Here is a 26,841-nt window from a genome sequence, read left to right as displayed (position 1 = left end):
TCTGTATACCACCCCTACCTTGTCACAACACAACTGATTGGTTCAGACACATTAAGAAGGAAATAAATTCAACAAATTAACAAGGCACACTTGTCTAGTTTGAGAAATACGCCTCAAGTCCTCAAACGGCAGCTTCATTAAATAGTACCTGCAAAACACCAGTTTCAACGTCAACAGTGAAGAGGCGACTCCGGGATGCTGGCCTTCTAGGCAGAGTTCCTCTGTCCAGTGTCTTGTGTTCTTTTGCCCATCTTAATCTTTTATTGGCCAGTCTGAGATATTACTTTTTCTTTGCAACTCTGCCTAGAAGGCCAGCATCCCGGAGTCGCCTCTTCACTGTTGACGTTGAGACTGGTGTTTTGCGGGTACTATTTAATGAAGCTGCCAGTTAAGAACTTGTGAAATCAGCCGTTTCCAGCTACAATAGTCATTTACAACATTAACAATGTCTACACTGTATTTCTGATCAATTTGATGTTATTTTATTGGACAAAACATTTGTTTTTCTTTCAAAAACAAGGACATTTCTAAGTGACCTCAAACTTTTGAACGGTAGCGCACATACACAGACATCATTAACTATTTTTATTTATTTTATTTCACCTTTATTTAACCACGTAGGCTAGTTGAGAACAAGTTCTCATTTACAACTGCGACCTGGCCAAGATAAAGCAAAGCAGTTCGACAACATACAACAACACAGAGTTACACATGGAGTAAAACAAACATACAGTCAATAATACAGTAGAAAAAGTCTATATACAGTGTGTGCAAATGAGGTAAGATAAGGGAGGTAAGGCAATAAATAGGCCATGGTGGCGAAGTAATTACAATATACCAATTAAACACTGGAGTGATAGATGTGCAGAAGATGAATATGCAAATAGAGATAGTGGAGTGCAAAGGAGCAAGTTAAATAAATACATAAATACAGTATGGGGATGAGGTACTTGGATGGGCTATTTACAGATGGGTTATGTACAGGTTCAGTGATCTGCTCTGACAGCTGGTGCTTAAAGCTAGTGAGGGAGGTTTGAGTCTCCAGCTTCAGTGATTTTTGCAGTTCGTTCCAGTCATTGGCAGCAGAGAACTGGAAGGAAAGGCAGCCAAAGGAGGAATAGGCTTTGGGGGTGACCAGTGAAATATACCTGCTGGAGCGCGTGCTACAGGTGGGAGCTGCTATGGTGACCAGTGAGCTGAGATAAGGCTGGGCTTTACCTAGCAAAGACTTGTAGATGACCTGGAGCCAGTGGGTTTGGCGACGAGTATGCAGCGAGAGCCAGCCAACGAGAGTGTACAGGTCACAGTGGTGGGTAGTGTATGTGGCTTTGGTGACAAAACGGATGGCACTGTGATAGACTGCATCCATATTGTTGAGTAGAGTGTTGGAGGCTATTTTGGAAATGACATCGCCGAAGTCGAGGATCGGTAGGATGGTGAGTTTTACGAGGGTATGTTTGGCAGCATGAGTGAAGGATGCTTTGTTGCGAAATAGGAAGCCACTTCTAGATTTTAATTTTGGATTGGAGATGCTTAATGTGAGGCTGGAAGGAGAGTTTACAGTCTAACCAGACACCTAGGTATTTGTAGTTGTCCACATATTCTAAGTCAGAACCGTCCAGAGTAGTGATGCAGGACGGGCGGGCAGGTGCTAGCAGCGATCGGTTGAATAGCATGCATTTAGTTTTACTTGTGTTTAAGAGCAGTTGGAGGCCATGGAAAGAGAGTTGTATGGCACTAAAGCTCGTCTGGAGGTTAGTTAAAGACAAGACTCTCGTTAATCTAACCACACTGTCCGATTTCAAAAAGGCTTTATAGCGAAAGCAAAACATTAGATTATGTCAGCAGAGTACCCAGCCAGAAATAATCAGACACCCATTTTTCAAGCTAGCATATAATGTCACAAAAAACAAAACCACAGCTAAATGCAGCACTAACCTTTGATGATCTTCATCAGATGACACGCCTAGGACATTATGTTATACAATACATGCATGTTTTGTTCAATCAAGTTCCTATTTATATCAAAAACCAGCTTTTTACATTAGCATGTGACGTTCAGAACTAGCATTCCCACCGAACACCGAAACAAATTATTTTAAGAATTATAGATACAGAACTCCTCTATGCACTCGCTATGTCCGATTTTAAAATAGCTTTTCGGTGAAAGCACATTTTGCAATATTCTAAGTAGATAGCCCGGCATCACAGGGCTAGCCATTTAGACACCCACCAAGTTTAGCCCTCACCAAAGTCAGATTTACTATAAGAAAAATGTTATTACCTTTGCTGTTCTTCGTCAGAATGCACTCCCAGGACTTCTACTTCAATAACAAATGTTGGTTTGGTTCAAAATAATCCATAGTTATATCCAAATAGCGGCGTTTTGTTCGTGCGTTCAAGACACTATCCAAGGGTGACGAAGGGTTACGCGCCCGACGCGTTTCGTGCCAAAAAAATGCTAAATATTCCATTACCGTACTTCGAAGCATGTCAACCGCTGTTTAAAATCAATTTTTATGCCATTTTTCTCGTAAAAAAGCGATAATATTCCGACCGGGAAACCGTGTTTTAGTACTAAAGAGAGAGAAAGTAAACATGGAGTCGACTCGTGCACGCGCCTCAGTCTCATAGTACTCTGACCGACCACTATCCAAACGCGCTAATGTTTTTCAGCCAGGGCCTGCAAAGCCACCATTCAGCTTTTTGCCACCTTCTGAGAGCCCATGGGAGCCGTAGGAATTGTCACGTAACAGCAGAGATCCCCTGTTTTGGATAGAGATGATCAACAAGGCCAAGAAATGGTCAGACAGGGTACTTCCTGTACAGAATCTTCTCAGGTTTTGGCCTGCCAAATGAGTTCTGCTATACTCACAGACACCATTCAAACAGTTTTAGAAACTTTGGAGTGTTTTCTATCCAAAGCTAATAATTATATGCATATTCTAGTTTCTGGGCAGGAGTAATAATCAGATTAAATCGGGTACGTTTTTTATCCGGCCGTGAAAATACTGCCCCCTATCCATAAACAGGTTAAATATCGCCACTTTAATAACGTCTACATATCCTACATTACTCATCTCATATGTATATACTGTACTCCATACCATCTACTGCATCTTGCCTATGCCGCACGGCCATCACTCATCCATATATTTATATGTACATATTCTTATTCATCCCTTTACACTTGTGTGTATAAGGTAGTCGTTGTGAATTGGTTAGATTACTTGTTAGACATTACTGCACTGTCGGAACTAGAAGCATTTCGCTATCTGCTAACCATGTGTATGTGACCAATAAAATTTGATTTAATTTGATTCAGCTTGTCAACACTTCTTACGAAAACAAGTAGTGAAGGCGCCAATCTCTCTTCTACTTTGAACCATAAGAGATTGACATGCATGTCTTTAATATTTGCTCTCCGTGTACATTTAAGGGCCAGCCGTGCTGTCCTGTTCTGAGCCAACTGAAATTTTCCTAAGTCCCTCCGTGGCACCTGACCACACAACTGAACAGTAGTCCAGGTGAGACAAAATTAGGGCCTGTAGGACCTGCCTTGTTGATAGTGTTGTTAAGAAGGCAGAGCAGTGCTTTATTATGGACAGACTTCTCCACAAGTGTTTGACGTGTAAATGTGTGTCTTCAGGTCTCAGGCAAGTTTACTTATTAAGTTAGTTCTCTGAACCAAATGAATGCCTGGGTTGCAGGACAAACTTGAGATGAGAGGTAGAGCACAAATATCCTCTATGCGAACTGGATGGGAAATGTTAACACACATTTTTAACACCAGTGAAAGTTATGCATTTGAATCAAACAGTCCTTTGCCAAGGATGCGGCATTCAACTTCACACTCCTCTATAGACCGCATTAGGATATGTTTTTACAAGACTTCTATTAACGCCACAAAATGCTACATTGAAAGACCTTGGGTCAAACACAGGCCAACAATCTTCACTCTAAAATCAGGATATGTTTCTATACAGCCCATATTTATCTTTAAAAAAAATGACTTCCTTTCTTAAAAATTCAGAGAACAGATACTGCTACCATCGTGAAGACCGACATTAACATTGATCATGATGAAAACATTTAAGTGAATGAAAGAGGGAAAGAGACAGAGAGAGACCCACCTGCAGCCAAGCACCTTTGCTCCACCCTGCCCCACGCCCACACACTCCCACAAACAGGTTCAAGTCAGCCCAGTCATTCCTAGGTAGCCTACTCTCCAAAGTACAGCCCCACTCGTAGTTTCCCTGTCTTGCTCTAGCCTCATGGAAGGGTTCCTCTATTTGTCTCAGTGCACAGGCTCTATTCTGTTCCCACATTACCATGAGAATGAATGGAAACCCTCCATGATTAGACACAACCCAGTGCACGCAGACACCCCGGTGCACAGTGAAGACTTGAACTGGACTATGTCTGGACTGGATTATTCATGTCCATGATCAGACACAACCCAGTGCACGCAGACACCCCGGTGCACAGTGAAGACTTGAACTGGACTATGTCTGGACTGGATTATTCATGTCCATGATTAGACACAACCCAGTGCACGCAGACACCCCGGTGCACAGTGAAGACTTGAACTGGACTATGTCTGGACTGGATTATTCATGTCCATGAAGAAAAACTGTGTGAGTGTTTCTGAATACCAAATAGACCCTTAGAACATACTCCAATCCTGTAGAACGTTCACTATAATGCTTAATAATATATTATACATCTATTCAATCTGCACAGATCTATAGGAGTGACTGGGTGTAGTAGGGGCTAGGGGTTCTATCCAATCTGCACAGATCTACAGGAGTGACTGGGTGTAGTAGGGGCTAGGGGTTCTATCCAATCTGCACAGATCTACAGGAGTGACTGGGTGTAGTAGGGGCTAGGGGTTCTATCCAATCTGCACAGATCTACAGGAGTGACTGGGTGTAGTAGGGGCTAGGGGTTCTATCCAATCTGCACAGATCTACAGGAGTGACTGGGTGTAGTAGGGGCTAGGGGTTCTATCCAATCTGCACAGATCTACAGGAGTGACTGAGTGTAGTAGGGGCTAGGGGTTCTATCCAATCTGCACAGATCTACAGGAGTGACTGGGTGTAGTAGGGGCTAGGGGTTCTATCCAATCTGCACAGATCTACAGGAGTGACTGGGTGTAGTAGGGGCTAGGGGTTCTATCCAATCTGCACAGATCTACAGGAGTGACTGGGTGTAGTAGGGGCTAGGGGTTCTATCCAATCTGCACAGATCTACAGGAGTGACTGGGTGTAGTAGGGGCTAGGGGTTCTATCCAATCTGCACAGATCTACAGGAGTGACTGGGTGTAGTAGGGGCTAGGGGTTCTATCCAATCTGCACAGATCTACAGGAGTGACTGGGTGTAGTAGGGGCTAGGGGTTCTATCCAAACTGCACAGATCTACAGGAGTGACTGGGTGTAGTAGGGGCTAGGGGTCGGTTTGAGAGGGTATGTAAGATCTGTTTATCTGCATGCACACACGCAACAAGGCTGTATCTGAAAACAATCATCCTTGTATCCTTGATCCTTGTTTTCTCCAGTCTTCTCCTCTCAAAGTGGGAAAGACAGGAGGCGAGGAATGCAAAAAAACAAGGACAGAGGAAGCAAGGATTTGATGGTGTGTAATGTTTTCAGATATAGACCCACTGTCTAGGGAGAAGAGGTGGTTTCTGGACAGGGCCAACTTGAACACCCACGACACTCCCTTTCTGACACACACGCCTGGTCCAGTCTGATTTGCAAACCGGGCTCTGCATTTTAAATCGGAACTAGGCCCAATAACTGACCCAACTACGCCCCCAACAGGCTGAATACCATCTTGAGGATCTCAAACAGGTCCCACATTTCTCTCTCTCTCACTCTTTTCTCTCACTGTCTGTGTGTAACTGTTATAAGGAACTTGCAGCATGTGTCTCATATCAACATTTAAATGATAAATCACAGAGAAATTAGTTGGCAACATTGTATGACATACTCATTTGAGACAAAGATTTTTGTGGGGGGGAAATGTAGTCAAAAAAAATTCTGATAAATGTTATCTGTGAATTCCTGAGTCATGTATTATGTGGAACGTGCAACACTGTCTAGAGGTTACCTGCTGAGTTTGTTTCAATGTGAAGTCGAAGGTCGCGCACAATAAGTGCTGTGTGCTCGGCCCAAAGTTCACACAAGAACGCCCTGTTGCTGTGGCAACCATAATAGCATGGGGGCCTCTTATAATCAAGCCAAGCTTTGGAGTGTGGGGTGTGGCTTCGCTGGAACGGAATTATAGATTGTGGAACAGAGTAAAAAAGCTGAAGGGAAAAAAAGTGTACAAGTCTAGTCACAATGGCAAAATTCAGCATGTACATTTCTTCTCTTTAAAATAGTCTTTCAGTCTGTAGCTTGCATGAAGTAAGGTGTAAACATTTTAAAAAATTACACAAAGCCTATTCTTCCCCTGAATGCGTGCCAGTGAATATAATCTTATCTTGTTCCGAAACTCACAATACACCTTAGCCAAATACATTTAAACTCAGTTTTTCACAATTCCTGACATTTAGTCGTAGTAAAAATTCCCTGTCTTAGGTCAGTTAAGATCACCACTTTATAAATTAAGAATGTGAAATGTCAGAATAATAGTAGAGAGAATGATTTACTTCAGCTTTTATTTCTTAAATCACATTCCCAGTGGGTCAGAAGTTTGCATACACTCAATTAGTATTTGGTAGCATTGCCTTGAAATTGTTTAACTTGGGTTAAGCGTTTCAGGTAGCCTTCCACAAGCTTCCCACAATAAGTTGGGTGAATTTTGGCCCATTCCTCCTGACAGAGCTGGTGTAACTGAGTCAGGTTTGTAGGCCTCCTTGCTTGCACACGCTTTTTTACAGTTCTGCCCACAAATTTTCTATAGGATTGAGGTCAGGGCTTTGTGATGGCCACTCCAATAACTTGACTTTGTTGTCCTTAAGCCATTTTGCCACAACTTTGGAAGTATGCTCGGGTCATTGTCCATTTGGAAGACCCATTTGCGACCAATCTTTAGCTTCCTGACTGATGTCTTGAGATGTTGCTTCAATATATCCACATAATTTTCCTTCCTCATAATGCCATCTATTTTGTGAAGTGCAGCAGTGCCTCCTGCAGCAAAGCACCCCCACAACATGATGCTGCCACCCCCGTGCTTCACGGTGGGGATGGTGTTCTTCGGCTTGTAAGCGTTCCCCTTTTTCCTCCAAACATAACGATGGTCATTATGGCCAAACAGTTCTATTTTTGTTTCATCAGACCAGAGGACATTTCTCCAAAAAGTACGATCTTTGCTTTATCTTGGCCAGGTCACAGTTGTAAATGAGAACTTGTTCTCAACTAGCCTACCTGGTTAAATAAAGGTAAAAAAATGTAAAATTAAAATTGTACCCGTTTCCTCCAGCATCTTCACAGGGTCCTTTGCTGTTGTTTTGGGATTGATTTGCACTTTTCTCATCAAAGTACGTTCATCTCTAGGAGACAGAACGCGTCTCCTTCCTGAGCGGTATGACGGTTGCGTGGTCCCATGGTGTTTATACTTGCGTACTATTGTTTGTACAGATGAACATGGTACTTTCAGGCATTTGTAAATTGCTCACAAGAATGAACCAGACTTGTGGAGGTCTACCATTTTTTTTCTGAGGTCTTGGCTGATTTCTTTTGATATTCCCAAGATATCAAGCAAAGAGGCACTGAGCTTGAAGGTAGGCCTTGAAATACATCTACAGGTACACCTCCAATTGACTCAAATTATGTCAATTAGTCTATCAGAAGCTTCTAAAGCCATGATATCATTTTCTGGAATTTTCCAAGCTGTTTAAAGGCACAGTCAACTTAGTGTAGTGTCTAGCAAAACATCAACTTAATTCTTATCAAAACGTCATTAGAAAAGTAAATAATAAACTCCCGAGTGGCGCAGTGGTCTACGGCAGTGCCAGCTGTGCCACTAGAGATCCTGGTTCGAGTCCAGGCTCTGTCGCAGCCGGCCGTGAACGGGAGACCCATGGGTGCTAATCCACATTAGTACTAAAAAAGCTGATTTACTATCATTTGTGACTCACCACCTGGATTTGGTCTTATGTAGCAAAATGTGAAATGGTGTTTTTTACATTGGATAAAAGTAGAGACTCAGAGCTACAAAATGGTATATCATACACTACATTTGAGGAACAATGGGAAAGCTATTCTGCTTTGAAAGTTGATCAACTTGTAAACTCACTTTTGAGAAAATCGCCTATGAATGTTTTTGAATCTAGTAAAGGGCTCTTTGTCTACACCAATTCAGCATCGTTCACACTCTCTTAAGCTTTAGCCCCACCCATCTCGTTTCACTCTCAGAGCGTTCAGAGCGCACACTTGACGTTCTGGCCAATGATTTGTTTACCTCTGGATAACATGAAAACAGCCTAACCAGCTCTGCTGGCAAGAATTTCATTACACTACTTGGAGACGTTTACTGACACCGGCCATATTCAAAGGGTGTTGTACACACGTCACGTAACGTTAGCTCACGAGCCAGCCAGCTAATGTTAGCTAGTTAAACAACAATGAACAAAGTGCCAACAATGAACCAAGTGCCAACAATGCCTAAGATTAGGCTCTAACTAGAAAAGCAAACAGCTCTGGGAAACAAATAAGAATGTTCACTAGGGAGCCAGCAAGCTAATGTTAGCTAGCTAGCTAACAGTACACATTAGCTTAAGACATGTAACGTGAACTAACTCACTTTTGTACATCGCGCTAGTCCGTACAATTTACCTTATTTTAGCGCCCCGAAAAAGTAATACTTCCAGATCAACTGTAAAATCAATACTATTGTAAAGCACAATTTCTCCCCTTTCCAACAAAATCAATGACGAGACCTTCATGATGCCCATCTCTGCATGATTCAAGAAGGCAATGAGCTCCTTCGGGTCTTTAAAAATTGCGGTTGGGGAAGCGAAACCTATTGCGTGACAGTGAGGAGAGATGTCATGTGGGGAAACGGCTTTTTTCACTCGATCTGTCCAACTTATCACCTTATCGCCTCTAAAATGTAAATAAAACACTATAAAGAGTTTATATAATGTTTCATTACATACCTATTTGAAGGTTTGTGTCGAATTTGAATTGGGTTTTTAGGGCGGTGCTAAAGTGATCTTCAGAAGTAAAGAGCGGCTTTTGAGAGTCATGAAATCAGTGAAATGGCAAACACAGGCAAGCAACACACACCTGAATCACACACCAGCTACAGTAAACAGAGAGTAAAGTGGAGGACTTGCTCTCTGGATGGATCCTGGTTGCACACACACTGCACAAGAGGGAGATGACCTACTGGCAAGCTGGTGCTGTAGATTCAAGCAGTAAATTGTGGGGCAGTAAGCCAAACCACCGGTCAACAACTTACGGCGAGACAGTCAGGTGACAGGAGCATTTGCTTACCCACGAGCAGCGTGATGAACATTGTGAACAAGCAGCGTGTTCGAGCAAAGTGAAAAAGCACACTTACCGTATCCAAAAGTTTCAGAGCTTACCGCTTTAGTTAAGGACATCATCTGGTAGTGATAACAGTGGAGAGTGAATTACTGCTATTTGTCAAGACCATGAGTCTCTCAGATTTCTTTTTACGATGTATAAATACAAACTGACATTTTTTATAAAGGTCTTACATCTTTTTCCGTACATGGAATGGATAAGCAAAAACGTGGAATTTTGTTATAGATGAAAACATGTACCTTTTGAATTTTGTCTCGTAGTCTAGGATGCATGCCAAACATTAGGAACACCTTCCTAATATTGAGTTGCACCCCCCCCACCCTTTTGCCCTCAAAACAGCCTCATTTTACAAGGTGTTGAAAGCATTCCACAGGGATGCTGGCCCATGTTGACTCCAATGCTTCCCACAGTTGTATCAGGTTGGCTGGATGTCCTTTGGGTAGTGGACCATTCTTGATACACACGGGAAACTGTTGAGCATGAAAAACCCAACAGCGTTGCAGCTCTTGACAGAAACCGGTGAGCCTGGCACCTACTACTGTACCTCGTTCATAGGCACTTACATGTTTTGTCTTGCCCATTCACCTGCTGAATGGCATACATACACAATCCATGTCTCAATTGTGTCAAGGCTTAAAACCGGTATCCTCCCCTTCATCTACACTGATTGAAGTGGCATCAATAAGGGATCATAGCGTTCACCTTGATTCACCTGGTCAGTCTGTCATGGAAAGAGCAGGTGTTCTTAATGTTTGGTATACTCAGTGTATCTTGGTCCAGTTATCCCAGACCTCACGTGGGCAAGTTCACCTATTTTGGGAAATTCCATTGGTTGGTGTGTTATTAGCGTCTACATCTTTCATTGGTTGATTTATTTGTTCCCGGAAATATAAGTGACTAACAGCTAGCATATTTGTTCCAAAAGGTTTAGACTTGAGGTGTAAGCAAGAGTTCATAATTATGGACCCTACAAGTTCACAAGAGCTGGGAAAGTAAAACAAAACATGGGCCAACTCCTTAGAGCACACAGTATAATTAAACTTCCACCACACTGGTTTCAACAAGCAGTGAGATGGGCCACAGGAAACGAAGACACTCCACATGTTGGACAGTAGGATACCTCTGTTTACTCCAACAGCTTAAAGGTCAAAAGGTCAATATTGGCTCTCTAGTGTGTCTCTGAAGTAGGGTGCAGGGCATTCACATACCCAAGCCTGAGTTGCACCAGTGTTTCTTCTATCCACTCACAAATCCACTTAAGACCACTGGGGTTCTTTCAAAACATGCACTGTGAAGTTACTTTCACTGAGTAAAGTACTTGCAGTAAATAAAATATGCTGATGCAAATCCTTTTACGCACTGATAACAACTTTATGGAAGGTCAAATGAAATGACAGTAGTTTTAATAGTCTAATTTCCAATTTAGAAATCTAAGTGGAACAAAAATGTTTAATCCTTGCATGAGTTACCTCGAACTCAATTTCTTATGACCCCTCGTCCCATTTTTGTGAAAAAATACAATTGATTTGCTCTAGTTCAGCAAATGAAATTACAAATACCAGATCCTGTTCAATCAAAACCTGTATTGAGAAGATTGAGAAACACAGCAATATTCCTCCTGCGATACACTGACAGATTTTGATTCCTATGGTAAATTAAACTTCAGAACACTGTAAAAATCAAAGACAATCAACATCATAGAATAGAATCCATATTTTTTAGATTGATTATTTATTGGTTTATTACGTTAGTATATTATGTATGTTTGTAATAGTGTGTTATATGTGAAAATGTGTTCGTATATAAATTGTATTTTAATATTTAAGGACTCTTGGAAGATTAGTCCAAATGGGGACTAAAAGAGATCCAAATCAAATCAAATCAAAATCATAGTCAAGCACGCGAGAAGATACGTTTTTAGCGCAATGCAAAACTTAAGAAATACTGTTTTTTTAAGTGCCCCAAGCTGCCCCAGAGGTCTACGAGCCTTGGTTCGCCTCACACCCTAACATAAAAATACAAATAAATGAAATATAAATATATATATATATATATATATCACAATAAGTCAAAATAAATAAAGTGGAGAGTCTAAGCTTCGTATCGATATAAAACTTTTGTATCAATTCTGAAAAACTAGTGCAGGAGATCAGCTGTTTAGAAGAAATCACCCCCGATGAGTGATTGTATTCTGCACATTGCAAAGTATGTGCCACTGTAGAAGACATTATGGTCTGTTATTTGGTCAATCTTATCGCTTGCTAGCTACTTCAACAGTTTCACAAGATAATGTGCTAACTAGCTTGTTAACTTGTGTAAAAACAAATTAGGGAATGTACCAGCAGATAGTGAAGTTATTTCAAATACATGTAACAGCAATACGTGTGTGTGTGTGTGTGTGTGTGTGTGTGTGTGTGTGATAGTGAGAGACCAGATGTCAGTGTTTGTGTCAGAGAGCTTGTGCAGTGTTTCTGACCTACATTAGCTGGCTAATTCCCTCCTCGGCTCCAGACCTGGGGCATTTGTCTGCCAGGCTGGCCCCTAGACAGAATGTTACCAGAATGTTGTGAGAATGTTGTCTAAGGATTTTCTGATTAATCCCCCATCTGCCTATCAGCAGCTGCTGCTCATGGATTACTACGGAGACCAGCAACAGGCACCTCCACAGACCAACACGCACGCACACTCTTGGTACATGCAACTTGAAATTCAGTCCCTCTGTGGAGGAGTCACCCTCGTGTTGAAAACAGCCTGGGACCAGACAGAACTCACTACCTTCTCTTCCTCCTCACTATGTTGACGTTAGGGATTACTGGTTGGAAACATGGTCAGTGTGTGTGTTTGGGGAGGGGAGAAGGTAGTGAGTTCTGTCTGGTCCCAGGCTGTGTTGAGCACTAGGGTGCTTCACCTGCTTGTTCTAACAAGCAAACTCCTGAGAAGTGCTCTCTTGCTCTGACATATTTAGGCACACACACACACAAATACTCACTCAGTTCACCTGAATGGTGATACAATGGCAATCTGCGGTGCTAACACCTGCCACAGACATTCCATCCAGCCAGGACAAAGTCCTACTTTGACAGAGCGTCTAAGAGCAGCCCCACCATTAAATGGATAGTTCACCCAAATGACAAAATTAAGTATGAAAAATGCAAATATTGGTATCAATAACTTGCATTGGATTTGTGCCTTTGGAAACAGTGGCCAGGTAAACAAAAACAAAGCATGGATTGGTGTCTTACGTAGTCTATAACCTGCTTACAGGGTACGGAAACCAATATGCAATTTAGGTGAACTATCCCTTTAAGACAGCAATGGAATGAGTCATGTGAAACACCTGAGCAAGAGACTGATGACAAATGCCACTACTTCTGTGCATATTTTAAGACAGAGAGAGAGAGACAGAGAGAGAGAGACAGAGAGAGAGACAGCGAGAGAGACAGCGAGAGAGACGGCGAGAGAGACGGCGAGAGAGACGGAGAGAGAGACGGAGAGAGAGACGGAGAGAGAGACGGAGAGAGAGACGGAGAGAGAGACGGAGAGAGAGACGGAGAGAGACAGAGAGAGAGACAGAGAGAGAGACAGAGAGAGAGGAGAAAAGGAGCCAACAAAAACCAAGAACCAACATAACCCGCTTGACTGGTTCCCCCACACTAAAATACTTTCAGGTTCACCTTCCTAAGACAATAGGCGAAACCACCACGCGCTACAAACCTCAGACTATGTCTGACACACACATGCCTGGAGAGTGAGTGAGCACCTTGGCCTCATTTATAAAAGTTGCCTAAATATCTGCTTAGCCATTTCTGAAAAGAATGAGTAGGTATAAAAACAGAAGGATCATATAGAGCAAAATACTTGAAACAACCCATCTATTACTACGATGAAGTAGGTCCAATTAAATAAGAGATGGGACGAATAGTATCTCCATTTATTGTATAGGCTACTTTCATCACAGTCAGAAAAGAGAAGGAATGTATTGAACAATGATCATGGAAATAAATCCATTGTTATTTTAGATTGAAAAGATACAAATATTTTCGCTCTTCTCACTAACGGCAAATGTTTGTATCTTGTTATTATATTTTCCAGTTTTTCATTTTTTTTAAAAAAATCAATAAGTGTGTCATCATATCGCCCATTTGCACAATATACATACTCACCTGGTTTCAATGCAATACTACAACCCCTAGACATTTTTATGTAGGATGGTCTAAAGTTTGCGTGGAGGTAAGAACATTCTAACGTCAAGTTTCAGTTATTATAAATGAGTGAAAACTATCGCACGCTCGTTTTGGGGTATATTTTGTACATATGCAACGTTTTAATAAATGAGGCCCCAGGCGACAACACTTTAGACGTCCATTGTAAGTGCAACTAAAGGTCATTTTTCTGAGGTTGAGACTTTGGAAAAATACAGGACACTTCACATTACAATCATGGCTTACAATTCAATCTTGGTGAAATTTTCATATGATCCAATCGTGAGTGGAAATGAACTGGTGACTCGTTGTTGCTGGGCGGCTGGGTTGCTCCCCAAAAACACTGTTTTTATTTTGTAAGCCCTCAATGGATTGGTGTCAGGAAAGCTGATCCTAGATCAGCAATAAAGAGGAAAACTTCCTATAACCCAATGGTCTGGCCTCTGCCTACTTTACATACCTGAATCCTTCCCAGTACACAGATGTTTACCTTGTTTCTGCTTACTGTTGATGGCAAACTCTGACCTCCGCAGAGAGCTGGGGGCGGTCTTCCTGTAGAAACTGTTACGGTCAAGGGAGCCCATGTAGAGGGGCTTACGTGCCCGCCTGGGGTGGTTCACGGTCCCCATGAGGCTACCAGAATCCAGTTGGGACCCATTTTCGCTGTCCTTGTTGTGGCACAGGTGACGGTCGTAGGACCGTCGCTCCCGTTCGGGCTGATTGTGGCACCGGTCCTCAACCCATTCTTCACAGTGCTTCCCACTGCCGGGGTACTCCTCATACCTGGAGTCCATAGATAACGATCGCAAATCCCTGTAATGGTCTTCTTCCTTACGATCATAGAGGTCCTTTCCCTTGTCATTGTAGTGGTCCTTTTCCTTGTGATCATAGTGGTCCTTTTCTCTGCGATCACAGTGGTCCTTTCCTTTGTAGTTGTAGTGGTCCTTTTCCTTGTGGTCATAACTATCACTCTTTTTAAGCAAATAGTGGTCCTTATCCTTTTGGTCACAGTGGTCCTTTTCTCTGCGATCATAATGGGTCTTCTCTTTACGGTCATAATAATCCTCCCTGCGAACATAGCGGTATTTTACGTAGTGGTCATCTTTCCTATTGTCTTGTCTGTAGTCCAAATAATCATTTTCTGTGTGGTCATTCTTGCTCTGTCTCCTGCGGTCAAAATATTCCTGATCTTTAAGGTCGTACTGGTCACCATCTTTGCGGTCATGGTGGCCTATATCCCTAGGGTTGTACCGGTCTGTGTGATCATACTGGTCTGACTCTTTGCGATCATAACGGTCACGTTCTTGATAAAACTCATTTTCCAGGTCCCAATAGTCCTGTTTTTTGCAGTCATAGTGGTCCCCATCTCTGTCTTTGTAGAGGTCACACTGTTTGTAGTGATAGTCCTCTTTGTGGTCATATTTGTCCCTGTCTATGTCATACTGCGCCTGACTTCTGTGGACATCCCTGTAATCCTTGATTTGTGTCTCTCGGTTGTGCTCCTGGTAGTTGTGGTCCTCTGGGCCTGGGTAGAAGCAATGGTTACCAGACCACTCTTGCACTCTCCTGGGTTCCAGGTGGCCATTATCTGAGGCAGAGCGAAAATAAAGGCCCCTGCTTTGAGGCCTTGTGTCTCTATAGGGCACTCTGTCATAGTCCTCATACTCCCAGCTGGCAGGCCGACCGGCATTCCCCTGCCTCAGGTTGGCCTGGTAGTCCCATTGCCCTGGCCAAGGAGTTGGCACAGACCTTGGAGTTGCCACCGGTACAGGGGCCAGCACTGGCGCTGGAGCTAGCTTATAGCCGGGGTATCCAACCACCTGTTGCTGCTTCTGCTGGAACTGTAGTTGTTGTTGCAGATGGACCATACTCTCCCTGGCACAGCCACAATTCCCCAACTCTTCCATACTCTTGCCCCTCCGAGGGGTCATCCCAGTGCCGTAGCTCCAGTCCAAGGGTCCAATCTCAGCCTGGAAGCCATTAACTACCTGACCCTTCATGGTGCCGTTTCTGATACAGCTCTCAGTGCTGCCGTTGCTCCTACTACGATGTGATGGCTTATTCTATCTCCCCAAACTATGGCATTCCAGAGCACAGCAATGTGGGAGACTTAACCACTTGTCAGACATACTCTCTCTTGATCGCTCTCACTCCTTCTCTTAGGGCTGCCTGAACTGGACTGCCCTGCTAAGGCACTTCCCAGTTTCTGTGTTACAAAATCCTTCCCTCCCCCGGCAGCCCGGTGAATCACAGCAGTGGGGAGGGGCAGGTGAAGGAAGGAGGGGCCATTCTTGGTAAATCATTCAGTAGTCACATGAGTGGTGGATTACAGTCAGCCCCTCTCAGTGTTTTCATTGGGCAGTTGCTATGTTTGCAGGAAAACACAGGCTGGCTGGGCAGATTTCCTTCTCCGGAGGAAGGAGACTAACGGTCTTTTCAAGAGAATGCCTTTGGCGTGTGTGAAACTTGGCACCAAGCAACTTCCACTTCAGAGAATGTTCCTTTTGTTTTTCTTTCATTTACACATTATGAAAAAGGTACATTTCTTAATCAAATTCTCCACATTATCTGGGTAAAGTTCCAGACTAATGTGTTTTCTTAGTTCCTCAGAACGTAAGGCGAATCAAGTCGTCTTATGTTGGAGCTTGGTCAAAGTAAACACGGAACCAGTTATTCTGTGCAAAAATAATAGCAAATCAACAGTGTATGAGGCCCTGTTTGCCCTACATTTGGAGTGGAATAATGAATTTACGCATGAACACATTCACATGATTTCATAAAAAAAAGGCTGGAATGTGCGTGTCTGACCGAGAGAGTGAAAGGAGGTGGAAAAGGCTTTGGGGACAGGGGCTGATTATTCTAGAGTGTACTGGAAAGTGTCTCTTCACTCTACAATGAGCTATTGTTGAAAGCCTGTCCCTGGTTTCAGAGGCTACGGTATATTTCAGTGTGAGAAAAAACCCAGGCCTATTCATAAGCTTGGGGTATAGGATATCCCCCCTTTCCCTTCCATCAAAGAGCCAATTATAAGATGGTCGACTTTTACAGCCCCCCTTCCCCACACAAACAGTATCTCGCCATCTCCCAACCATCCCCTACTGATGTAGGGAAGAGGGAAATGGAGAAATGGGGGAAACTGAAGTTAAGCTTATTCATTGGATAAAAATTGCTTTCTTCAAACTACTCATGACAGTGAAATCAATGCAGTTGTTGAGCACTAGGCAGAAACCCTACACTAACCACGTTTCCATCCAGGTTTTATGCGAGTATGGCTGTCGATCATGGGAAAGACCTAGTCAGTTGTACAACTGAATGCATTAGTCAAACCCTATAAAAAAAAAAATCACAACAGCTGTGATGGAAACAAAGTTTTGGTACAATTGTATAAATGCCGACAGAATTTGTTTGTTCGACATGGTGGGATCTTAGTCTGTAAAATTAATTATGGGAGAAATGGAGGTGGAAACGCCTTTATGCGCAAATATTGATATAATAACAATCATATTGATGTAAACCTAGAGTCACACAATGATATGGTGTGTGGTCCTCTCACTACGACTCGGGAAACCATGCAGATGAACTACAAATGAAATAAGTTATGATGAACTTCACGGTGATGAGCTTGATGCTCCTTTCCAATTAATATTGAGGGTCTTATTCTGGTGGCATGATGATCGATGCTTGACTGCCATTCGCCAAATAAAAATTATTCTTGCTCTTATCCATAATAATCTCATCATGTAGACTAGCCTAGCTGCACAGCATCTGTGAGTCGCTGGCTAGAGTGCACCTGCCAAGACAAAACTATTGGTATAGTTGTAAATGCGATGTAAACACATCAAACTAGATTTTTATTCAATACATGAAAACTTAAGTGAAAAAGTACATTTGTGTGCACTGTCATCACACACTGATTGTTATCTGCAACAAGTCAGCCTGTTGGAAACACAGCTCTGTTGGGAAAATGCACATATTTTCTTTATGCATATTTTTGAATATTTGCATAAAAATCAGATGCCAATTGGAAACATACAGTACCTACTTTAAAGGATATAGTTCTCTTATGTAATGCTCTTTTATTAACAGTATTTAAGATTTTAACTCCCAATCCCAGGGACCCAACCGAAACTGTGTGTGTGTGTGTGTGTGTGTGTGTGTGTGTGTGTGTGTGTGTGTGTGTGTGTATTCTCATTTACTTCAGTGGGATCAACGCCATATGTGCCATCAATATGAGTCAGAAACGATTATTCTAGTGTCAAAATGGAATACAAAGTGTCAAAATTATTATTAAGTCTCGTCTAAAATGGAATTTGGAACCTGTGTCACAACGAGTAAATCGATTACAATTATGTCAACAAATCATGCCTCCTTTTGCCAAGCTCCACGTGCAAATCGCCCCTCTGCCCACTTCGCTTCCCTTCATTGAATGGGGCTCTGTTGTTTCATCGCACCCAATGATTTCAAGAGTTACAGCCATTTGAGACTGAAAAGCCCTATACGGATTGACCAACTGTGGTTTGCATGCCGTGCCGAAGGACCCTTTCATGAGGAATAGGTGGTTGGAGTTTGTTGGTCCCCACTGATGGTGAGTAAAGAGGTAGCTAGACCATAGATTGCTGGTTATGTATATATTGATAATCATTATCACCATTATCGCTAGCATAGCTGACGTTAGCTAACCAGCTAGCTAGCTCAAATCAAATTTTATTTGTCACATGCGCCGAATTCAACAGGTGTAGACTTTACTGTGAAATGCTTACTTATGCCCTATCCCAACAATTCAGAGTTTTAAAAAAAAATGCTAATTAAAAAAAGGAAATAGTAGCACAATAAAATAACAATAACAAGCCTACAAGGAGCACCGGTATCGAGTCAATGTGCAGGGGTACGAAGTAGTTTAGGTAATGTGTACATGTAGGTAGGGGTAAAAGTGAGTAGGATATCACGATCCCTCGCCTTCCATTTGGCAAATCTGATCATAACTCTATCCTCCTGATTCCTGCTTACAAGCAAAAATTAAAGCAGGAAGCACCAGTGACTCGGTATATAAAAAAGTGGTCAGATGAAGCAGATGTTACACTACAGGACTGTTTTGCTATCACAGACTGGAACATATTCCGGGATTCTTCCCATGGCATTGAGGAGTACACCACATCAGTCACTGGCTTTATCAATAAATGCATCGAGGACGTCGTCCCCACAGTGACTGTACGTACATACCCTAACCAGAAGCCATGGATTACAGGCAACATTCGCACTGAGCTAAAGGGCAGAGCTGCCGCTTTCAAGGAGCGGGACTCCAATCCAGAAGCGTATAAGAAATCCCACTATGCCCTCCGACGAACCATCAAACAGGCAAAGCATCAATATAGGACTAAGGTCAAGTCGTACTACACCGGCTCCGACGCTTGTCAGATGTGGCAGGGCTTGCAAACTATTACAGACTACAAAAGGGAAGCACAACCGAGAGCTGCCCAATGACACGAGCCTACCAGACAAGCTAAATAATTTCTATGCTCGCTTCGAGGCAAGTAACAATGAAACATGCATGGATGACTGTGTGAACACACTCTCCGCAGCCGATGTGAATAAGACCTTTAAATAGGTCAACATTCACAAGGCCGCTGGGCCAGACGGATTACCAAAACGTGTACTCCGAGCATGCGTTGACCAACTGGCAAGTGTCTTTACTGACATTTTCAACCTCTCCCTGTCCAAGTCTGTAATACCAACATGTTATAAGCAGACCTCCATAGTCCCTGTGCCCAAGAACACTAAGGTAAACTGCCTAAATGACTACCAACCCGTAGCACTCACGTCTGTAGCCATGAAATGCTTTGAAAGGATGGTCATGGCCCACATCAACACCATCATCCCAGAAACCCTTGACCCGCTCCAATTTGGATACCGCACCAACAGATCCACAGATGATGCAATCTCTATTACACTCCACACTGCCCTTTCCAACCTGGACAAAAGGAACAACTATGTGAGAATGCTATTCATTGACTACAGCTCAGCATTCAACACCATAGAGCACTCAAAGCTCATCACTAAGCTAAGGACCCTGGGACTAAACACCTCCCTCTACAACTGGATCCTAGACTTCCTGACGGGACGCCCCCAGGTGGGAAGGGTAGGTAATAACACATCCGCCATGCTGATCCTCAACACGAGTGCCCCTCGTGCTCAGTCCCTTCCTGTACTCCCTGTTCACTCATGACTGCAAGGCCAGGCACAACTCCAACACCATCATTAAGTTTGCTGATGACACAACAGTGGTAGGCCTGATCACCGACAACAATGAGACTGCGTATAGGGAGGTCGTCAGAGACCTGGCCGTGTGGTGCCAGAATAACAACCTCTCCCTCAACATGATCAAGACAAAGGAGATGATTGTGGACTCCTGGAAAAGGAGGACCAGGCACGCCCCCATTCTCATCGACGGGGCTGTAGTGGAGCAGGTTGAAAGCTTCAAGTTCTTGGCGTCCACATCGCCAACAAATTAACATGGTTCAAGCACACCAAGACAGTCGTGAAGAGGGCACGACACAACCTATTCCCCCTCAGGAGACTGAAAAGATTTGGCATGGGTCCTCAGATCAACTGCTCTGCCTCCGACCGCAAGGCACTACAGAGTGTAGTGCGTACAGCCCAGTACATCACCGGGGCCAAGCTTCCTGTCATCCAGGACCTCTATACCAGGCGGTGTCAGAGGAAGAACCCAAAAAAAAAGACTCCAGCCACCCTAGTCATAGACTGTTCTGTCTGCTACCACACAGCAAGCGGTACCAGAGCTAGGTCCAAGAGGCTTCTAAACAGCTTCTACCCCCAAGCCATAAGACTCCTGAACAGCTAATCAAATGGCTACCCAGACTATTTGCCCCTCCCCCCCCCCCCATGCTGCTGCTACTCTCTTATACGGGGGTATGCATAGCCACTTTAATAACCCTACCTGCATGTACATAATTACCTCGACACCGGTGCCCCCGAACATTGACTCTGTACCGGTACCCCCCGTATATTTTTATTCAATTTTTATAGCCCCGCTATTGTTATTTACTGCTGCTCCTTAATAATTAGTTTTTCTTATCTTTTACTATTTTTAGGTATTTTCTTAAAACAGTATTGTTGGTTAAGGGCTTGTAAGTAAGCCTTTCACTGTTGTATTCGGCACAAGTGACAAATACAATTTGATTTGAGATGTAGTATAACTTTAGCCAGCTAACTAAGATTGAGGGGACCACCATATTTTAGCTATCTAACTTTGCTGGTACCAGTAATGGCAACATTACGATCTCTCATATCTGACAGAAACCTTCACTTGTCAGCAACAACAGCTTTCACAGGCTCATCATTTGTAACCCACTTCATTACTTTCATAACACAATTGTGAAAGATCATTTAATGTAAACTGACATTATTTGATGCTTATTTTCTACTTCTTATGCATCTACTTTTTTGATACATATAATGTCCAGGGCATAACATAGCCTCTCAGAGAGAGAGAGAGAGAGAGAGAAAGAGAGAGGTAAATGGAGGCAGGTACTGGGATAGTCAGAATACAGATACACACATTTTACTGTATGTGTTAGCGTGTGTAAGTTCTACACCTGTTGTATTAAGTGCATGTGACAAATAACATTTCATTTTGATACTGGAGGAGGCACTCTCCCGGAACAGGACCCAACACCAGGCACTCCCATTTGGACGAGGACAAAAGCACCCACCTCAGGAATGAGTGGGGAGAGCATCACGCTCTTTTTCATTTCTTTCCTCTTAGTCTTCTCATTTATGGTGTTCTTTTTTACTCTGCCACTTCTTTGCCACACAACATGGTTTCCATAACTTCAGACAACTCTACTGAATTCTACTCCATAAAGATATATTGGCTGGATATACACTACCGGTCAAAAGATTTAGAACACCAACTCATTCAAAGGTTTTTCTTTATTTTTTAAACTATTTTCTACATTAAAGAATAATAGTGAAGACATCACAACTATGAAATAACAATCATGTAGTAAACAAAAAATTGTTGGGGGGTATACAGAAGATGGCACTATTTGGTAAAATACTAAATCCATATTATGGCAAGAACAGCTCAAGTAAGCAAAGAAAAACAACAGTCCATCATTACTTTAAGATACGAAGGTCAGTCAATACAGAAAAGTGCAGTCGCAAAAACCATCAAGCGCTATGATGAAACTGAGGACTGCACAGGAAAGGAAGACCCAGAGTTACCTCTGCTGCAGAGGATGCGTTCATTAGAGATACCAGACCAAATTAATGCTTCACAGAGTTCAAGTAACAGACACATCTCAACATCAACTGTTCAGAGGAGAGCGCGTGAATCAGGCCTTCATGGTCAAATTGCTACAAAGAAACATCTACTAAAGGATACCAATAAGAAGACGAGACTTGCTTGGACCAAGAAACACGAACAATGGACATAGACCGGTGGACATTTGTCCTTTGGTCTGGAGTCCAAATTTGAGATCTTTGGTTCCAACCGCCATATCTTTGTGAAACGCGGTGTGGGTGAACGGATGATCTCTGCATGTGTGGTTCCCACCGTGAAGCATGGAAGAGGCGGTGTTATTGTGTGGCGGTGCTTTGTTGGTGACACTGTCTGTTATATATTTCGAATTCAAGGCACAATTAACCAGCATGGCTACCACAGCATTCTGCAGCGATATGCCATCCCATCTTTTTTTGGCTTAGTGGGACTGGCATTTGTTTTTCAACAGGACAATGACCCAACACATCTCCAGGCTGTGTAAGGGCTATTTGACCAAGAAGAAGAGTGATGGAGTGCTGCATCAGATGACCTGGACTCCAATCAAATCAAATCAAATTTATTTATATAGCCCTTCTTACATCAGCTGATATCTCAAAGTGCTGTACAGAATCCCTCGACCTCTACCAAATTGAGATGGTTTAGGATGAGTCGGATCGTGGAGTGAAGGAAAAGCAGCCAACAAGTGCTCAGCATATGTGGGAACTCCTTCAAGACTGTTGGAAAAGCATTCCAGGTGAAGCTGGTTGAGAGAATGCCAAGAGTGTGCAAAGCTGTCATCAAGGCAAATGGTGGCTATTTGAAGAATCTCAAATATAAAATATATTTTGATTTGTTTAACTGTTTTGGTTACTACATGATTCCATGTGTTTTTTCATACTTATGTCTTTACGATTATTCTACAATGTAGAAAATAGTAAAAAAAATGTGTACATGTGAAAATATTGTTAAAGAGGCTTTAGATGATAACAGATAACAGAAAATAGTGACGGAGTATTTTATTTTAAGTATATTTGTCATCTATTTGTCAGTCTACCTCTTCATATGTGCTTTTCTTTAAAAATCATCTCCTCTATTCACACATCAACAATCAGGACTTTACAGTGCACAGGTATCTCAGACTCCCAGCTGAGCAACTCACACACCCTGTTAGATCAAAGAAAACACTCTTACACACACTGCAACAACACCATGCACAGTAGTGACACACACACTTGAACTCCTAAGAATGTGATTATATAATTTTGAGGCGTGCTTTACCACTAGCTAGGTTTCCATACAATTTGATAGATTTTCATGCAGATATTCTAAAATCTACAAAACCAATATGTGCTTTTTCCCACCAGAGACATGATACCAGCAAATTGACTTGTGCTATACTACAGATAAAATGCTGTGCGTGATGTCATAGTGCACGTCAAAATAACTTATGCGGTTAAATTCTCATATACCGAATAAACAAATGCAACTTAAATGGGTTTCCATCGCATTTTCAACCCTACTGATGGGTGCAGGGTGTGCTTTTGGCTAGAGCGTATAGCCTACATGATGAGGATATTATGGACAAAAGAGCAAGATTATTTCTATTTGTCAAATGGGAGACAAGCATCAATGAATATGTCACCAGAATAAGACCCACAATATTTATTACAAAGGAGCATCAAGCTCATGACCTGCACTTCCACCACCCTCATAATCTGCACCATCAATGCACCAACAATGCACCATCATAATTTATTTAATCAAATATTATTGGTCACATACACGTGTTTAGCAGATGCTATTGCGGGTGTAGTGAAAGGCTTGTGTTTCTAGCGCCAACAACTGCGGTCCCATCGATGTAGATATGGGGGGTGCTCCCTCTGCTATTTCCTGAAGTCAAAGATCAGCTACTTCGTTTTGCTGACGTTGGGTATGAGGCTATTTTCCTGGCACCACACTCCCAGGGCTCTCACCTCCTCCCTGTAGGCTGTCTTGTCATTGTTGGTAATCAGGCCTACTACTGAGGTGTCGTCTGCAAACTTGATGATTGAGTTGGAGGTTGCCACGCAGTCATGGGTGAACAGGAAGTACTGGCACCCTTGTGGGGCCTCAGTGTTGATGATTAGTGAAGTGGAGGTGTTGTTTCCTACCTTCACCACCTGGGGTGGCCCGTCAGGAAGTCCAGGACCCAGTTGCACAGGGTGGGGTTCAGACCCAGGGCCTCGAGCCTAATGATGAGCTTGGAGGGTACTTTGGTGTTGAATGCTGAGCTATAGTCAATGAACAGCATTCTTACATAGGTATTCCTCTTGTCCATATGGAACAGGGCAGTGTGCAGTGCGATGGCATCATATGTGGATCTATTGGGGCTTTGAGACTAGTCTCTCAAAGACTTCATGATGACAGAAGTGAGTGCTATGGGGCGAAAGTCATTTAGTTCTGTTACCTTTGCTTTCTTGGGAACAGGAACAATGGTGGCCATGTGGACATCTTGTATGTGGGGACAGCAGACTGGGATAGGGAGAGATTGAATATGTCCGTAGACACTCCAGCCAGCTGGTCTGCACATGCTCTGAGGACGCAGCTAGGGATGCCGTCTGGGCCGGCAGCCTTGCGAGGATTAACGCGCTTAAATGTCTTACTCACGTCGGCCACGGAGGAGAGCCCACAGTCCTTGGTAGCTGGCCACGTCGGTGGCACTGTGTTATCCTCAAAGACGGCGAAGAATGTGTTTAGCATGTCCGTAAGTTTTCCCTTTGTAGTCCGTGATTGTCTGTAGACCCTGCCACATACGTCTCGTGTCTGAGCCATTGAATTGCGACTCCACTTTGTCTCTATACTGACTTTTTGCCTGTTTGATTGTCTTACTTAGGGAATAACTACACTGTTTGCATTCGGCTATATTCCCAGTCACCTTGCCGTGGTTAAATGTGGTGGTTCGTGCTTTGTTTTGGAGTGAACGCTGCCATCTGTCCACGGTTTCTGGTTAGGGTAGGTTTTAATAGATAAACTCAGTCACCATTGCAGTATATTCATTAATATTATTTTCGGAGGCTACCCGGAACATATCCCAGTCCACGTAATCAAAACAATTGTGAAGCGTGGATTCCGATTGGTCAGACCAGCGTTGAATACTCCTTAGCATTGGTACTTCATTTTTTAGTATCTGCCTATAGGAAGGGAGTAGCAAAATGGAGTCATGATCAGATTTACCGAAGGGAGGGCGAGGGAGAGACTTGTAGGCATCCCGGAAGTTGGAGTAGCAGTGGTCGAGTGTTTTAGCAGCGCGAGTACTACAGTCAATGTGTTGATAGAACTTCAGTAGCATTTCCACAAATTTGCTTTAAAATCCCCACCTAATATAAATGCGACTTCAGGATATGTGGTTTACAGTTTGGTTCTTTGAGGGCCGTCATGGTATCGGTTTGAGGGGGAATATACACGGCTGTGACTATAACCGAATCCTAATGAACTTTGGAAAGTTTAACAAAAAATTTTCTGTTTCCCCCGGGCCCGTCATGAACTTTTTTATCCGACATGCACTTTACTCACATAAAAGGGTTTGATGGAAACCTGGTTACTGTAAGGAAAGTATCACTTAATAAAGAGAAACAGTGACGTGATTACAAACCCTGTTCATATTTGAAGCTATTATTGTGTCATGATTCTATACAAGTATATGAGCAAACCTAAATAAAGTCACAATTAAGATTTTTTTTTACTGTAGCTTCACTGATCACAGAACAGTGAAAGGCCTTGATAACATTAAGATGTATAACAATCACAATATTTGATCTATAGCAATCACCACACCCAATAATATTGAGAAAGAAAAAATGAATGTGAATAATATAAAAACTGCAGTAATATTAATTTATCTGCACTTCATGTCATTTTAATGTTATTTTCTATCCAATTTGTTTTTCATACTTGTGTAGTTCATTACACAATTCAGTACATATAACAAATTCTCATCAATGTTCCTAAATATTTTGTATGTCTGTTGGTTTGGCACTTTTGTCATGACAATAAAGCATTTTGAACTTAATTGAAAAGGAGAGAAAGCGAAGGCACTTTAATTGTATCAGGGGTGAGGAGAGAAAAGTACTACCAGTTCCCTAGTGGTTTGTTTTAAGGAATTGGTGTTTTAAGGAATTGGTGCCCTTTCAGATGCCTAATGAGAACCCCTCTTACCTCTCGATCACAGCAAAGGTCTTCAAAAGAAAACACACTTATCAGCCAAGATGTGTGCACAGCTGTGTGTGTGTGTTTCTTTGTCAAAGAACACAGTGGCCTTCATCATTCTTAAATGGAAGAAGTTTGGAACCACAAAGACTTGGCCACCGGGCCAAACTGAGCAATCGGGGGAGAAGGGCCTTGGTCAGGGAGGTGACCAAGAACCCGATGGTCACTCCAGAGTTCCTCTGTGGAGATGAGAGAACCTTCCAGAAGGAAAACCATCTCTGCAGCACTCCACCAATCAGGCCTTTATGGTAGAGAGGCCAGACGGGAAGCCAATCCTCAGTAAAAGGCATTTTTTTTAATTCACCTTTATTTAACTAGGCAAGTCAGTTAAGAACACATTCTTATTTTCAATGACAGGCTAAGAACAGGGGGTTAACTGCCTTGTTCAGGGGCAGAAAGACAGATTTTTACCTTGTCTGCTCGGGGATTAAATCTTGCAACCTTCCGGTTACTAGTCCAACGCTCTAACCACTAGGCTACCTGCCACCCTGGGGATACAGGGATGAGGTAGTTGGGTGGGCTGTTTACAGATGGGCTGTGTACAGGTTCAATGATTGGTACACTGCTCTGACAGCTGATGCTTAAAGTTAGTGAGGGAGATAAGACTCCAGCT

General features: G+C 42.8%; 1 protein-coding gene and 1 long non-coding RNA gene across 5 annotated transcripts in view; one reads left to right on the top strand and one right to left on the bottom strand.

The window, feature by feature from the left end:
• dnmbp (dynamin binding protein) overlaps positions 1–26,841 on the bottom strand; it is a 111,501-nt gene that overhangs the window by 24,370 nt on the left and 60,290 nt on the right. Inside the window, exon 1 of one of the 4 annotated variants that reach the window (XM_029764171.1) lies at positions 14,193–16,064. The exons of the other annotated variants lie outside the window; for them this stretch is intronic. Within the exon in view, the coding sequence (XP_029620031.1) occupies positions 14,193–15,702 (1,510 nt within the window). The 5' untranslated portion in view covers positions 15,703–16,064. Of the gene's footprint in view, positions 1–14,192; positions 16,065–26,841 lie in introns of those variants that run through there. 4 annotated transcript variants of the gene reach the window in all.
• The window catches only part of LOC115200991 (uncharacterized), a 70,464-nt gene continuing 61,747 nt past the window's right edge, over positions 18,125–26,841 (top strand). Inside the window, exon 1 of the long non-coding RNA XR_003879653.1 lies at positions 18,125–18,287. This is a non-coding gene — a long non-coding RNA (uncharacterized LOC115200991). The remainder of the gene's footprint in view (positions 18,288–26,841) is intronic.

Source organism: Salmo trutta, chromosome 10, assembly GCF_901001165.1.
Source record: "Salmo trutta chromosome 10, fSalTru1.1, whole genome shotgun sequence".
Lineage (NCBI taxonomy): Eukaryota > Metazoa > Chordata > Actinopteri > Salmoniformes > Salmonidae > Salmo > Salmo trutta.
Note: the sequence above shows the minus strand (reverse complement) of the source record. Positions and strands in the feature narration are given on the sequence as shown.